Below are 17,617 nucleotides of genomic sequence, written 5' to 3' on the forward strand. Positions count from 1 at the left end.
AGCAGTGCTCAAAACCAGTATATTTAAAGCGGTATAAATTAGTCACTTTAGACTCTTTCAGAACACATTTACAACATGATAAATAGTCTCATTTACCGGTTTCACCCCACAGGGTATCATAGCTGTTAATCTGTGCGCGTTGAGTGTCCTCTTCATCCCTCTCAGGCAGGTCCAAGAGATAAGACACAATCTTAAAGACAAACACACACACAATTAGTAATAGTAGTATATGACAGAGTGACCATACTGTATGTGCAGTTTTTACAAAACACTTCCAGGCTAGGCATGGGACGATAATGAATGGAGCTTATACTTATGGAGCTCGATAAATTTGCTCTTCAGTGTTTGAACATTCAGCAGTGAAATTTAAACCACACCGAACAGAACTAAACTGAACTTCAGGACTCTGAAATCTGGACTTTACTAGAGCTGTTAAGCTGCTTTGACACAATCTACATTGTAAAAGTGCTGTATAAATAAACATGAATTGAATTAGTGAATCTGGTCCTACACTCAGAAAATGATGTTTGCTGCTTATTTAAAATAGGATTTTCACATACTTTGCTACTGTGTGACAGCTCATGTGACCAGGCTTTTAAACAATTGTTCTGGTTGGCACAAATGTTTAGTTTTTTGGGTGAACTTTTAGTTTAATTACAATTCACACTTAGCTCATGATTTATACGAAGCTTGTTTGGCATGCTGTCCCGGGAGAGAGCCCTGAGCTCAAGGGATCCTCGGGCTCAGGGCTCCCTCCCTTTCGCAGGGCGAAAGGTCGATCTCAAAAGTCCTCCGCTGCTGAGTCTAAGGTGAACTTCCTTAGAGTAAGACATTTAGAAAAAAAGACTTATTTTTGGCTATAATATAAAGCCTATTTGGACGGTGGGAGGAAACCAGGGAACACAAGGGTAACCCACGTGGACTTGGGGAGAACATGCAAACTCTGCACAGAAATACCAGATGGCCCTGTGAAGACCCAACGCCATTGGTATTCTTGCTGTGAGGCAACAGTGCTAGTCACTGGGCCACCGTGCCGCCCCTTCTGGATAAAGGTGGAGGAAAGGGGAGGAGGGGGGTTTCTTCCAGATGAAGATAGTTGTAGAAAGGAAATGACGATATATATATATATATATATATATATATATATATATATATATATATATATATATATATATATATATATATATATATATATATATATATATAGTGACTTGGGATCCTTTGATTGGAGGATCGTGATTAGCTAATGTGAGCTAATGTGAGCACATGCTCCTCTCGAAATTAGTTTATTAAACTTCACTTGTTTTGTTGGCGCCAGTGGTGTAGTGGTTAGTGCGTCGACACATGCACCTGAGTTCGATTCCTGCCTTGCGGTTCTATGCCGATCCTTCCCCTCTCTCTGCTCCCCATGCATTCCTGTCAATACTCTATATTGTCCTGTCCATTAAAGGTGAAAACCCACAAAAAACTTCACTTGTTTTAAAGGGCACCTAGGTTAGCCCTTTTTTCAGATTTAATATAAGTGTTTTGCGTCTCCAGAATGTGTCTGTAAAGTTTCAGCTCAAAACACCCATCAGATTTTTCATTATACCTTTTACAAGGTTCTACTTTATACATTTTTGCACTAGGGGGCTGTTTTGTCGTACTGCGCTTTTAAGGCTAGTCCTTCCCTCCCACTGTTTCTACGTGCCCTTCTGCGTGTCTTAATCTCCTCCCTCGGCTGCGTCAGACAACAGACAGACTTAAAGGAAGCAGATCTCACGTAGCGTTTGTGAGAAATACTACAGTAAGAACGTTACCAACGAGTGTTTGTTGTGCAGTTGCATCGATGAGTCACACACAATGTCGTTACAAAGTTCACACGCGCACACACAGATACACACGCACACACACACCGCAGCAGACACACACACACACACACACAAACACAGACAGACAGAGCGCGTTTAGCTTTGCACTCTTTTTGCACGCAAATGTGACAGGATACAGGTTAATCTCCACTGCTGTGTGGATATCTGTTATATTAATGTACAAAATAAACCTGATTTAACGTCCACAAACTGGGATTGAAGCGTCTTTTATAATTGTTCTGTGTTGATGAAGTAAAGCTAAGCTAAATCGCTGTAATTCATTACACACATGCTCTGTTTTAAAACATGTTAAACTTGTGAAACTCACTCTTGATCACGTTTGATGATGATTGATGAACCTAGCAAACTGAACAGACCTTTTATTCCCGGCTGCTTTGCGCTCGTCCTCTCTTGTTGATATGATTATGCACGTGACTACCGGACATGTTAATGCGCGCAGCTGTCAATCAATTCGGTGGGCGGGGGGACCGCTCTCCTACGTAAAGTTGCGGTCGATCTGAAAACCGCTCCAATTGGTCCACCGTTTTTATGTTGCGAAATTGAAAAAAAAAAGGACTGGGTGTGTTTATATCACCCCAATATGACAGTCTATACACCATACATGCACATATGTCTGTCCAAACTGATTTTTCATCATAGGTGCCCTTTAAATATAAAAATATTTTTGGAGGTCAATAATATTCTAAATCATTTTGGATCCTTGTTTACTTTCCTTTTTCCCTGTTTATATCTTAAAATGTACAGTAATATTCTAAAATGTGTGATATTTGTACATTTTTGGAAAATTGTATTGACCTTATTCTTCACGTATGAGCGGGCGCAGCCATTGGAATCTTTTCTTTTTATTGATTTTTAGACGTTAAAAACAGCTCGTTATGCTGCTTGGTGTTGCAAACTGATGTTTTCTTATTATATTCTACTTTGTCTGTATAGTGATAAACACACATGTTTGTAGAGGGAGTAGTTTGATCGCTTTTTTTTGTTGTTTATTATTCCTAGTCATTTCTCCCGTAGGAAACTGAATCCAAAGTTCTAAAACAATCGCAAAAACTAGCATACTTCCACATTATAGTATAAGGTCAATAAGTAAAAAGAAGAAACAGAAACAGTGACACCAAGAGGACTTTACCTCAGTGTAACCCATGCTGGCGGCAGCTATAAGGGCCTGCTGGACGGCGATGCTCTTATTAAAGCTCACAGATGATGGAGACGTGGAGCGCTGAGTCTGTGTGTCCTCCAGCGTCTGTTCTTCAATCTCTTCTGGAGACTCTTCCTGATTCTGCTGCTCTTCTTGAGGCGTCTCCGCTGGATCCTCCTGCTGCTCGGGGCCGGAGGGTGGAGAGTCTGTGGGCGTGGCCTGAGTGGGAGAGGGCGTTGCATCTGGCGGGGTGGGGGAGGGCGTGGCCTGTGGTTGAGAGACGGGAGAGGGCGTGTCCTGGGACTGTGTGGGGGAGGGGCTTTGGAGGTGAGCTTGACCCCAGTCGTTATGAATGAGGAACTTGAGTACGTCCAGGTGTCCTCGGAGAGCTGCGTGCACCAGCGCACACTGACCATGCTTGTCCAAGTGGTCCAGCTATGGAGAAGACAGAAAGACATACAGGTGAAGTCAGAATTATTAGACCTCCAGTTACTTTTTTCAATTATTTTCCAAATGATATTTAATAAAGCAAGGAATTTTTCACAGAATTTCCTATAATCAATATTATTAGCCCCCTTAGGCAATATTTAGTCTACACCTAGACCTAGTTAAGCCTTTAAATGCCACTTTAAGCTGAATACTAGTATCTTGAAAATTTTCTAGTCAAATGTTATCTACTCTACAGTTCAGAGACTGGTGTACCTTTGCTTTCCTCTTGCAGAGTGAGGTGACGATGCTGAGATGTCCGGCGGCAGCGGCGTAGCCCAGCGGAGTGAGTCCGCTCTCAGATGCCGAATCCACACCGGCTCCGTTCTCCAGCAGCAGGTTCACCATGTCTGCGTAACCCAGATGAGCGTGAACACACAGCACCGGAGCGTTGTTCAGCACCTCCGTGCGGTAGTTAACATTCGCACCGCCGAGGATCAGCAGCCGGGACACCTGAACACAATCGCACACATTATGTTAACTTAAAGGGACAGTTCACCCAAAAATGAAGATATTTTGAAGAATGCTGGTTGCTGCAAACAATGGATAATTTTGACAAGAAACTTTTAATGGCCATGAGAATCTTAAGTCCTTTTAAACAGCATTATTAATAGATTGATAATTATATTATTATTAAACCTCAAATCGACTACCCCTATTGACTTCCATTATAACGACATCTTCTGATTGCAAAGTCTTGACAGCATATAATCATGCATTTTTAATTATTGGTGGTTTCTCTGTTGGGAAGAGGTAAAGTTTTACAATTTTTACTGTTGATCATCAGTTGGCAGCATTAACTCTTTAGACAGACCTGTGCAAAAACGTTTCTGGCTTTCATATGGAGTTCTGTGGAGTAAAACAGCAGATTATAGTGTGTGTGTGTGTGTGTGTGTGTGCAGAAATACACTTACTATGTTCTGAGAGCTGAGATAATTATTTGATTTTATGGATGACTTTGAAATGACAAATTGTACCTCCTTCCAACAGGGAAAGCCATGAATGCATGATTATATGGTGTCATCAAAAAATGTCCTTATAATGGAAGTCAATGAGTAAAAAAACAGACATCAACATTATGAACGGGTAGTAATTTTGCCAAAAATTTGCCCAAAAATCAAAGCACTTTCCCAAACTATGTGTCAAAATAAGATTTGTCACCAAACGTCATTCCATTTGCTGAAACAGATAAAGTCGTGGCCAAATTAAGACTCAAAAATCATCCCTGAATGGATGAAAACACCATTAACAGCACACAAGGTTTAATAAAGTTTATAACATTGAAATTCTTTTTAAAATGTATGTACATTTATAAAGCTATACTTTGTATTGCATCAAATTACAAAAAATAACAATGTAATAGTCTGTATTCTAAGATTGAAATTCGGATATGAGGCATTTGGTGTGTTATCGCTGATGTACCAGTGTCAATTGTAAACAAAAGTAAATGTTGGGGTACCTTTATGTTGGGTGTGTATAGGTTTCTGAGTGATGATAGAGCTGTAGATAAACTCTCTGTACTATACGACACCCACAGCCCTTGCAAAATAGATGAAGAAACCCCAACCTTCTTACTCAGGCCCTGCAGTATAAGATGACAACAACATGAAAAGGCTTAATGCAAGAAAGCATTACCTGCAAAAAAAGGCATTATGGAATTTTATTATGATATATATATACTTGCATAACACCCTTACCTTAAAAATGTGTGCTTTCAGGATATGGTGACCCAGCTCAATGGTCTGCTGCCTATTTAGTTTGTTTTCTTGTCTGGAGAACCAGAAAGCCAGAAGAGTGTGGCCATTCCTTCAAGAAAAAATAAATAATAAAAAATTCACCTGAAACAGAATACTGTATAGAGGGAGCGGAGTTTTATTTTTTGCTCCTCTACTCATCTTTACTCACAGCAAACTAACAGTTGGAGGGGCGTGGTTAAGCAGATTTCACCTAATCCATCAAACTGACATCATCAGAGGAAGGAATACCATTCCAGAGCGGAAACAATTGGTCAGACTTTGATTTAAGATTACAATTTTTTTTTTCATCTTTTTAAAAAAGTGGAGTAAATTACAGGCACAAATTAAATGTTCGGGGATAGTTCACCCAAAATTAAAAATTTATGCATAATTTACTCACCCTCAAGCAGTAACAAACCTTTGTGAATTTCAAAATAAACATTAAATTTCATTACATGCAGATTTAACTTTTTAACATATCTGTACGCTTCAGGAACTAGCCTAGACTGATCACATCGATGTTATTATGTGCTTTAGAAACCAGCCTAGTCTGATCACATTGATGTTATAATACACTTCAGGAACCAGCCTAGTCTGATCACATCAATGCTATTATACGCTTCAGAAACCAGCCTAGTCTGATCACATCAATGCTATTATACACTTCAGGAACCAGCCTAGTCTGATCACATCAATGTTATTATACACTTCAGGAACCAGCCTAGTCTGATCACATCAATGTTATTATACACTTCAGGAACCAGCCTAGTCTGATCACATCAATGTTATTATACACTTCAGGAACCAAGCCTAGACTGATCACATCAATGTTATTATACACTTCAGGAACCAGCCTAGTCTGATCACATCAATGTTATTATACACTTCAGGAACCAGCCTAGTCTGATCACATCAATGTTATTATACTCTTCAGGAACCAGCCTAGTCTGATCACATCAATGTTATTATATGCTTCAGGAACCAGCCTAGTCTGATCACATCAATGTTATTATACACTTCAGGAACCAGCCTAGTCTGATCACATCAATGTTATTATACACTTCAGGAACCAGCCTAGTCTGATCACATCAATGTTATTATACACTTCAGGAACCAGCCTAGTCTGATCACATCAATGTTATTATACACTTCAGGAACCAGCCTAGTCTGATCACATCAATGTTATTATACACTTCAGGAACCAGCCTAGTCTGATCACATCAATGTTATTATACTCTTCAGGAACCAGCCTAGTCTGATCACATCAATGTTATTATACTCTTCAGGAACCAGCCTAGTCTGATCACATCAATGTTATTATACACTTCAGGAACCAGCCTAGTCTGATCACATCAATGTTATTATACACTTCAGGAACCAGCCTAGTCTGATCACATCAATGTTATTATACACTTCAGGAACCAGCCTAGTCTGATCACATCAATGTTATTATACACTTCAGGAACCAGCCTAGTCTGATCACATCAATGTTATTATACACTTCAGGAACCAGCCTAGTCTGATCACATCAATGTTATTATACACTTCAGGAACCAGCCTAGTCTGATCACATCAATGTTATTATTCACTTCAGGAACCAACCTAGACTGATCACATCAATGTTATTATACACTTCAGGAACCAGCCTAGTCTGATCACATCAATGTTATTATACACTTCAGGAACCAACCTAGTCTGATCACATCAATGTTATTATACACTTCAGGAACCAGCCTAGTCTGATCACATCAATGTTATTATACACTTCAGGAACCAGCCTAGTCTGATCACATCAATGTTATTATACACTTCAGGAACCAGCCTAGTCTGATCACATCAATGTTATTATACACTGCAGGAACCAACCTAGTCTGATCACATCAATGTTGTTATACACTTCAGGAACCAACCTAGTCTGATCACATCAATGTTATTATACACTTCAGGAACCAACCTAGTCTGATCACATCAATGTTATTATACACTTCAGGAACCAACCTAGTCTGATCACATCAATGTTGTTATACACTTCAGGAACCAACCTAGTCTGATCACATCAATGTTATTATACACTTCAGGAACCAACCTAGTCTGATCACATCAATGTTATTATACACTTCAGGAACCAACCTAGTCTGATCACATCAATGTTATTATACACTGCAGGAACCAGCCTAGTCTGATCACATCAATGTTATTATACACTGCAGGAACCAGCCTAGTCTGATCACATCAATGTTATTATACACTTCAGGAACCAACCTAGACTGATCACATCAATGGTATTATAAACTTCAGGAACCAGCCTAGTCTGATCACATCAATGTTATTATACACTTCAGGAACCAGCCTAGTCTGATCACATCAATGTTATTATACACTTCAGGAACCAGCCTAGACTGATCACACCAATGTTATTATACACTTCAGGAATCAGCCTACACTGATCACACAGATGTTATTATATGGTTCAGGAACCAGCCTAGACTGATCACACCGGCATTATTGTACACCTCAGGAACCAGCAGATCTCAGCGATGTTATTGTATGTTGCAGGAACTAGCCTAGACTGACCACACCAATGTTACTGTACGCTTCAGGAACCAGCTGATCACACCAATGTTATTGTACTCTTCAGGAACTAGCCTAGACTGATCACACCGGTGTAATTGTATGCTTCAAGAACCAGCCTAGACTGATCACCACAAAGTTATTGTACACTTCAGGAACCAACCTAGGCTGATCACACCAGTGAGATTGTATGCGTGAAAGGGTTGAACCTCAAATTTGCCATTTCAACAAAACAGTGTCAAACCTGGGATCACAGAGGAACTTGGTCTTCTCTCCTTCTTCTCTCCATATGAGCCACTCTCTAAAAGACGGATGAACAAACATGCGCGTGCCGTCCCGCCTCTTCACCAGAAACACAGACAGGTTCTCCATCCTCTGCTGGAAGTCGTCCCAGTCCAGAGTCCCCTTGACGGAACCGCCGTTGATAGCCTGGTAGATCTGTTCATCAGTAAGTGGGTGCAGTGAAGCCAGGCCCACATTAAGCAGCGGCAGAGCCCTCTCGAAAGAAGACTGCGTGGGGAAACGCATGTTACACTGTAGCAGATAGACCTCCGCCAGACTGACCGGGACCACCTTGTAGTTGGAGCTCTTGAGCACCAGGTATCCGCGCTCAATCAAGTCAAAGGTGAGCTTCAGGTAGAGGAAGGAGCCCTGACTGAGGGCCTTGAGGTGGGCGCTGAGCTTGCCGAAGCTGCTGTTGTCCATCTTGCCGTTCAGAGAGATGTTGTTCTGGATCTCGGCGCTGCTGTGGATGCGGTGAAGGATGTAGCCCTGCAGGTCGTGATCGATGGCGTCATTTTCCTCCAGAGCGTCCAGAGAGATTTGGTGGAATGGCAGAGGTTTGGTGATTTCCTGGACAGAAGAGGTGAGATTTTTGTTTAATAATATTATCCTATATAATATTTTCAATTATGAAAGGGTTTTGTGATCATTATTAATATTTATGCAGTAATTAACATTCATTTTTGGTCTAAAATGACCGAAAACAACCAGAGGGCAAAAGAAACACAGCACTTTTATTGGAAATTTTACAACTCCCCTAGAGTTAAACTCTTTAGCTTTACCATTTTTGAATCCATTCAGCCATTCTTCGGGTTTCGCGGGAGCATATTTAGCTTAGCTTAGCATAGAATGGAATAGAATAGCATAGAATAGCATGGAATCTGATTAGACCATTAGCATTTCAAAAATGACAAAAATACCCAATAAAGGCACAACAATATTATATAACACCAGAAAATAGTCCTCACCAAGCACCAAGCCCTACACTTGCACCACCAGTTAGAATTGTGCCTGCTGCAACCATGGTACACTATAAAAAATGCAGGGTTCCACACAATTAATTCATGTTGTCCCAACACAAGTTGATTAAGTTAACTTAACACTTGAACAAATTTATGTGGATTGAACATAAACAAATTAAGTTGTCTCAATGAAATCTCAAGAATTATGTTGATTCAGCTAATTTTAAATAAGTAGTTTGAACAAGCAAAATAAATTATTTTTTTGAGTGTAGAGGAGCAAAGTTTCTTCATTATTATGCCAAATGAGTATAGTTTCCAGCCATAAAAATAGCAACTTTTCATTCTCCGTCAGTCTTTGTACACACAGTAACTACAGAAGAGTCAAACTTGAATTATTTTGATAATAATTATCAAAACTTTTTGGTCATCTTTGAGCAAGACGCTAATTATCTGATTAAATGACCTATGCTAAGCTAAGCTAAAATTGCTTCCCTCAGACCTGGAGATTGGCTGAATAGATTGGGGAGAAAACAGAAAACCAAATTGTACAAATTTAAATGTTTAATTTTAAATATTAAATAATTAAACTGTATTCTATGTGCACTGTTATATTTTACAATTAGAAAAATATTCTCGTAAAATTAAGAATCAATTCTGAAAGGCAAACGGAAGGTGTTAGTATATTAATATATACTGTAGTTGAAGTCAGAATTATTAGCCCTCCAGAATTATTAGCCCACTTGTATTTTTTCCCATAATTTCTAATTAACAGAGAGAAGGTTTTTCTCCACACATTTTCTAAACATAATAATTATAATAACTAATGTCTAATAACTGATTTCTTTTATCTTTTCCATGATGACAGCACATACTATTTGACTAGATATTTTTCAAGACACTTCTATACAGCTTAAAGTGACATTTAAAGGCTTAAGTAGGTTAATTAGGCAAGTTAGGGTAATTAGGTAAGTCATTGTATAACAGTGGCTTGTTCTGTAGACCATCAAAAAGAGATATTGCTTAAGGGGGCTAATAATACTGACCTTAAAATGGTTCTTTAAAAAAATTATGCTAGGGGTTTACTTATATATGCCGAGCACTGTACATTATTTACCCAGTGTTTACATGATCATAAAGCAAGCTTTTGCAGCTGGACATTGCTTTACAATGCCTTTGATGGGTGAGTGGGGGAGTGTCTTTTGTCTCTCAAGGTGTGAATTATTCATGACCATTGTCACTCACGCATAGAGCTGAGATCACCCAAAACAAACTTAAGAAATTGTAAATCATTGTAATGTTTTCTTTGAATGAGAGAACAAAATTATTTTTACAAAGTTATGAAGTAAACATTCCAGCCTACAAGTGTTTTTTTGGACTTTATTTCAGCTATTTTTTTTCCTCCAAAACTTACTAACCACTCATAATATGTTTTTTCTAAATAATGCAAGCATGTACATTAGGCTTGTGCCGGTATTCGGTAATGCGATAAATCACGGTAATGAATATGCACGATATTGTTATCGCGGGCACTTCAAAATACAGTGAAAAATAATAGATCCGAATTTATATTCTTAGAACGCGCCTTAGCTTATTTTTCATCAACCGCTTGAAGAAACACTGCGTATATGCTGCGTATAACTGATGCGCACTCTGATGTAAACAATCCCCGCATGTAGAAGCACTGTGTGCACACAGTGCGCGCTGCCGCTGCCTCCGTTCTCTAATCCTCACACGAAGAAGAAGCATGGCGGAAGGAGGAACGCTGCCGACAATTTATACCCCTTCAAAAAGGGTAAAGTCAGAGGTTTGGAAATATTTTGGGTTCCAAAAAAATGCAGAGGGATTGCTGATCGAAGACGGTTTCCCTTTGCACATTCACTTTGATATAATTGCTCAAGTTTACTTTTATATTGTGTATTGTTTTATTTATATTTATTTGTATTTAAATGTTTGAAGTACTTTTAGTTAATTAAAAAGTTATTAAAGTTACTAAGTTGATGCAACTGAAGTTATTTGTGTTTTTTTACCAGTTTCTCTAGTAAAATTACAATATCGTGATAATACCGTATACCGTGATAAAAGCTCAATCAATTAATCGCAGCATGAAAATGTGATACCGGCACATGCCTATATTTCTCACATATTATTGTAGCACAGTTTGTGCTGAATACAAAAAATATATGTTGGCCATGTGATAAGTAGCTGAAATAAGCACATATGTCAGGGCATGTCAAAACATCTTGGGGGCCCCCTAAACATCTTAGGGGCCCCAAAATTATTATCACAGGAGGGATAATAATTTTGACTTCATCTGTATATAATCCAAATGATATGTGTTTGGGTGTTTACCTGCAGGGATGTTCTGACAGTCACCACCAGTTTGAGCCAGGCTGGAAACTTGTTGATGGTTTTACAGAGGAAAGACACAATGGTGTCGCCATAGTCTGGTTTGTGGAACTCGGCCTCATTCAGACCGTCAATGAGAATGATGAGATCTTCCTCTGGAGTGATCTTCCTCTCTAAAGATAAAAACCAACAACACACGATCCTTTAATGATACACTAAAGGTCTGTTCACATCAATGATAACTACTAAGATATAGTTATAAATGACTTCTAGGCTGGATTGCTGTAATGCTCTGTTCGCTGGCTGGCCAGCATCCTCTATTAACAAACTTCAGCTAGTACAAAATCGAGCTGCAGAGTTCTTACCAGGTCTAGAAAATATAAGAAAATATATAAGAAAATACTGCCTTAAGGCAGTTCTGAAGGCAAAAGGGTGCACAACCCAGTACTAGTAAGGTGTACCTAATAAAGTGGCCGGTGAGTGTATATGCAATACATAATGTTCATCTAAATAGCTTAATTATTTATTTAGAAATCCTTTTAAGTGTTTTTGCTAACCCTCTGCTGTACCTAGCAATAATATTTATTTTCAGATTCTAATTACAGTTCATGGTGTAAATGTGCCTTAATTTATTTATTTATTTTGCATGATTTTACATTTTCCAATCTATTTGACATTCAGTAAGCAAAACCAAATGCTACCAAATGTGTACTGTTGATCTGTCCTGTTTCAGTCTTCATCTGCAGGTCAGCTGTGATGCACGTGTCTGTGTGTGTGTGTTTGCAGACCAGGTTCAGATGCAAGCTGAAACTGCATGAACAAGCTCCACTGATTGCACGGTGTCTCCGCTTATATGCAGTCTCAGCTTACGTATCCAAGTCTGCGTCCAGACACTATTGGTGTTTATGTGGACTTGCCTTTATAAAGTGCGTGCAGTGGTTCCAGCACTCCTCTCCTGAAGGCTGTTGGTGGGTCTTGTACGCAGGAGCGCAGACTGAGCATGCTCTGAATGTGCGGCTCCTTCAGTAGCAGCTCTCTGTACGCAGTGAGCTGAGGCGAACGACACAGCAGCGCCGCCACATTGTGCACAAACTCCGGCACCAGGCATGTGTAGGCATTATCAGACTGACAGTAGTGATACGCCACCACCTGCAGGGGGCGGCAGAGAAAACAGAAGAGCACAGAGAGAATTTCATCAAATGGGTTTTTTAAACATCCTAAAGGGATAGTGGTAACACTTTACTTGAAGAGGTGTTCATAAGGCATGAAAACATGATATGAATGTGAATGAAATTGTATGCATGCTTATGACAATTATTAAGTGTCATATGCTCAGTTGTGTCAACTTAAGGCCCAATCCCAATTCTATGTTTGTACCCCTTCCCCTTGGCCCTTAAAACTGAGTGTGAAGGGGAAGGGCTTCAAAATTTTCCCCTAAGAAATGGGACAGCACCTGCACATGTCATCATATGTCGTCGCGATCTCTCGCTTCATATGAGATCAGATGATCGCGACTGCTGTAGTTATTCCAGTTGTTTTATTTTTCAGGAAATCACTGAAGGCTTATATTATGTATACAGTGTTGGACAACTTTGTTGCTTGGTGCAAAGACTCATATTTACAACTTAATATCTCAAAAACTAAAGAGATGCTGATTGATTTTCGCCGCAACTCTATTTCTAATGCTACTACTACTACTATAAGCGGTACTGCTGTTGAGACAGTGAGTGAGTATACATATCTGGGCACTGTCTTGGATGATAAACTGAATTTTGAGGCCAACACTCATTTTATCTGTAAAACGGCAATTCAAAGACTGTTCTACTTGAGGAAGTTGAAGGCATTTAGTGTGGATAGACCTGTTCTAAGGGCATTTTATTCTTCTTTCACCGAGTCTCTTTTAACTTTTGCAGTAATATGCTGGTATGGTAATTTGAGGGTGACTAGTATAAACAGACTTTCAAAGATTGTTCATCAATCTCAAAAGATCTTGGGCATAAATCTTAACAGTATTGGACAAGTGTATGAGGAGAGAGTCATAAAGAAGGCCAGGTCCATATTAGCAGATGAGATCCACCCACTTTATTTAAAGTTTTGCCTCTTGCCATCAGGCACAAGGTTTACTTATTCTCGACGGGAAAGGTCAAACAGATACTTGTATTCATTTGTTCCAACTGCAGTTGGGTTACTGAACAAGCTTTAAAGGGCACCTAGGCTTTTTTCAGATTTAATATAAGTATTTTGCGTCTCCAGAATGTGTCTGTAAAGTTAAACACCATCTATTAATCAGGGGTTGCCACAGTGGAATGAACCGCCAACTATTCCAGCATATGTTTTACACAGCAGATGCCCTTCCAGCTGCAACGCAGTGCTGTGAAACATTCACACACACTCATACACTACTGCCAATTTAGTTTATTAAATTCACCTATAGCGCATGTGTTTGGACTCTGGGGGAACTCGGAGCACGCGGAGGAAACCCACGCCAACACGGGGAGAACATGCAAACTCCACACAGAAATGCCAACGGGCCCAGCAGAGACTCCAACCAGCGACCTTCTTGCTGCGAGGCGACAGTGTTAACCACTGAGCCACTTACAAAGAAACTGTAAATGTAAAGCGCTTAAATGCTGATGCTTAAGAAAGAATAATAAAGGAGAGCGTTGTGCTGCAGCGGATGGTAAAGCAACATTATTTGTCCCGTGAGAGGTTTGAGTGGCACACACTGCTGAATCACACACTTTCTCCAGGACAAGCCTTTTATCGGGAGTTTCTGTGGGATGGCCATCTTTGAGACAAGCGCACATAATTGCTTCTAAAGCAGTAATTATTTTAATTAGCTGCTTTAATACTTGATTTGAAAAGGCAAAAAAACTTCCGAAGATGTCTGAGCTAGTAAGAAATCTGTCACGAGGATTACGCAGCATTTCCACATCAGCTTTATAAAGCATTTAAAACAAAATCGAAAGAAAAGAAAGATTATAATGCATATTATTTTCTAGAGAAACATCGCCAGATGAAGATTCTCTGTGTTTTTTTATCAGAATTATCAGACTTTTAAAGTCTGTTTCAGACTAAAACATATTAGTTTTTTTGTACTTCTAAGACTACACCATACTAAATGTTTTGGGTACCGAATGAATACATAATTAAATAAATGAATGAATATATAAACGAATAAATGAATGAATATATAAACAACTGAATGAATGAATAAATAGTTAAATAAATGAATGACTATATAAACAAATAAATGACTGAATAATTAAATGAATGAACATAAACAAATGAATGAATGAATGAATAAATTGATAATTGAATAAATGAAAGAATATTTAAACAAATAAATGAATAAATATATAAACAAATGAATGAATGAATAAATAATTGAATAAATGAATGAATATAAAAAATAAATGAATGAATGAATGGATGAATGAATAAATAATTGAATAAATGAATGAATATATAAACAAAAAAATGAATGAATGAATAAATAATTGAATAAATGAATAACTATATAAACAAATAAATGAATGAATGAATAAATAATTGAATAAATGAATAACTGTATAAACAAATAAACGAACGAATGAATAAATAATTGAATAAATGAATGACTATATAAACAAATAAATGAATGAATGAATACATAATTGAATAAATGAATGAATATATAAACAAACAAATGAATGAATGAATAAATAATTGAATAAATGAATGAATATAAACAAATAAATGAATGAATGAATACATAATTGAATAAATGAATGATTATATAAACAAATAAATGAATGAATGAATACATAATTGAATAAATGAATGAATATATAAACAAATGAATGAATGAATAAATAATTGAATAAATGAATGAATATAAACAAACAAATGAATGAATGAATAAATAATTGAATAAATGAATGAATATAAACAAATAAATGAATGAATGAATACATAATTGAATAAATGAATGATTATATAAACAAATAAATGAATGAATGAATAAATAATTGAACAAATGAATGAATATAAACAAATGAATGAATGAATGAATGAATACATAATTGAATAAATGAATGAATATATAAACAAACAAATGAATGAATGATTAATTAAGTAAATAGGCAAATGAATGAATGAATGAATAAATAAATAACAGTCAAACATTTTAATTTAAGTGTAGTTTACATAAAAAATATATCAATTAAACTATATTAAATATTCTAAAATAATCATCAAACTATATGTAGAGAAGAATTGATGACAGGCTGTTGAAGAATAAAAATGATTATTTTGCCCAGAAGAGACAATATGGCCACAATCAAAGTGGATTAGATGTGATGCTGATACAGTCTGCGTTTAATTTCAGAAGCATGCACTTGTCCACTGTAATCCTTTATGATTTTCATCATTGGTCACACTAGTGTTTAAGCAGTTCCTCTCCTTGCTTTAGTCTGCATTAAATATTGGCTCCAGGTTTTGTCACACTCTAGGTATTGTGTTTTGAATAAGTATTAAATCACAAATAAGCCCAACACTAAATAATGCATTTGTAATATTTCCTTCATCGCAAATCCCACAGCTTTTAATATTCTATGAGTTCAGCCAAGAGGCAATAACGTGACATTTAGATCCTTCGTTTCAAACTTCAACTACGTGAAATTATATATACAGTGGTGTGAAAAAGTGTTTGCCCCTTACAGATTTCTCCTTTTGTTTCATGTTTGTCACATTTTAATGTTTCAGATCATCAAATAAATTTAAATATTAGTCAAAGATAACACAAGTAAACACATCATGCAGTTTTGAAGGTTTTTATTATTAAGGAAAAACAAAATAAAGAACTACATAGCCCTGTGTGAAAAAGTGTTTGCCCCCTTATTCTAATGACTGGTCAGGCCGCCATTAGCAGCCACAACTGCAATCAAGGGGTTTTCATAACTAACAATAGGTCTCTTACAGCTCTGTGGAGAAATTTTGGCCCACTAATCTTTGCAGAATTGTTGTATTTCCACCACATTGGAGAACTTTCAAGCATGAACCACCTTTTTATGGTCATGCCACTGCATCTCAATTTGATTCAGGTCAGGACTTTGACTAGGCCACTCTAAACCTTCATTTAGTTTTCATTTAGGCAAAACAAAATACAAAACAACATTGCCCTGTGTGAAAAAGTGTTTGCCCCCTAATTCTAATAACTAATTGGGCCGCCCTTAGCAGCAGCAACTACAATCAAGCATTTTCTATAACTCACAATGAGTCTCTTACAGCGCTGTGGAGGATTTTTATTCCACTAATCTTTGCAGAAATGTAATAATTGAGCCACATTGGAGAATATTCAAGCATGAACTGCCTTTTTAAGGTCATGCCCCAGCATCTCAATTGGATTCAGGTCAGGACTTTGACTAGGCCACTCCAAAGTCTACATTTAGCTTGCATTTAGGCCAAACAAAATACAAAACTACATAGCCCTGTGTGAAAAAATGTTTGCCCCCTAATTCTAATAACTGGTTGGGCCGCCCTTAGCAGCAACAACTGCAATCAAGCATTTATAACTTACAATAAGTCTCTTACAGCGCTGTGGAGGAATTTGAGCCCACTCATCTTTGCAGAAATGCAATAATTGAGCCACATTGGAGAATTTTCGAGCATGAACCGTATTTTTAAGGTCATGCTACAGCATCTCAATTGGATTCAGGTCAGGATTTTGACCAGGCCACTCCAAAGTCTTTATTTAGTTTGCATTTAGGCAAAACAAAATACAAAACTACATAGCCCTGTGTGAAAAAGTGTTTGTCCCCTTACCAGCTATTTTCTATAACTTACAATGAGCCTCTTACAGCGCTGTGGAGGAATTTGAGCCCACTCATCTTTGCAGAAATGTAATTTTTGAGCCACATTGGAGAATTTTCGAGCATGAACCGTATTTTTAAGGTCATGCTACAGCATCTCAGTTCAGGACTTTGACTAGGCCACTCCAAAGTATTCATTTTGTTTTTCTTCAGGCTCTCAGAAGTGGATTTGCTGGTGTGTTTGGATCATTGTCCTGCTGCAGAACCCAAGTTCGCTTTAGATTGAGGCCACTAACAGATAGCCAGACATTCTCCTTCAGGATAATTTGGTACACAGCACAATTCATGGTTCCACAGCAAGTCTTCAATCTCCTTGAAGCAGCAAAAACAGCCCCAGACCATCACACTACCACCACTACATTTCACTGTAGGT

The 17,617-nt window shown here is 37.9% G+C and overlaps 1 protein-coding gene and 1 long non-coding RNA gene across 2 annotated transcripts in view; one reads left to right on the forward strand and one right to left on the reverse strand.

Annotated features, from left to right (window-relative positions):
* Positions 1 to 17,617, reverse strand: part of tanc2b (tetratricopeptide repeat, ankyrin repeat and coiled-coil containing 2b) — a 260,476-nt gene that overhangs the window by 15,567 nt on the left and 227,292 nt on the right. Inside the window, 8 exon segments of the mRNA XM_056469097.1 lie at positions 97 to 190; positions 3,001 to 3,444; positions 3,712 to 3,948; positions 4,955 to 5,077; positions 5,193 to 5,301; positions 8,047 to 8,654; positions 11,396 to 11,565; positions 12,310 to 12,541. Coding sequence (XP_056325072.1) covers positions 97 to 190; positions 3,001 to 3,444; positions 3,712 to 3,948; positions 4,955 to 5,077; positions 5,193 to 5,301; positions 8,047 to 8,654; positions 11,396 to 11,565; positions 12,310 to 12,541 — 2,017 coding nt within the window.
* LOC130238196 (uncharacterized) lies at positions 3,283 to 4,343 on the forward strand. Its single transcript, XR_008838612.1, has 2 exons — positions 3,283 to 3,471; positions 3,731 to 4,343. It is a non-coding gene; the product is annotated as an uncharacterized LOC130238196 (long non-coding RNA).

This window comes from Danio aesculapii, chromosome 12 (assembly GCF_903798145.1).
Source record: "Danio aesculapii chromosome 12, fDanAes4.1, whole genome shotgun sequence".
Lineage (NCBI taxonomy): Eukaryota > Metazoa > Chordata > Actinopteri > Cypriniformes > Danionidae > Danio > Danio aesculapii.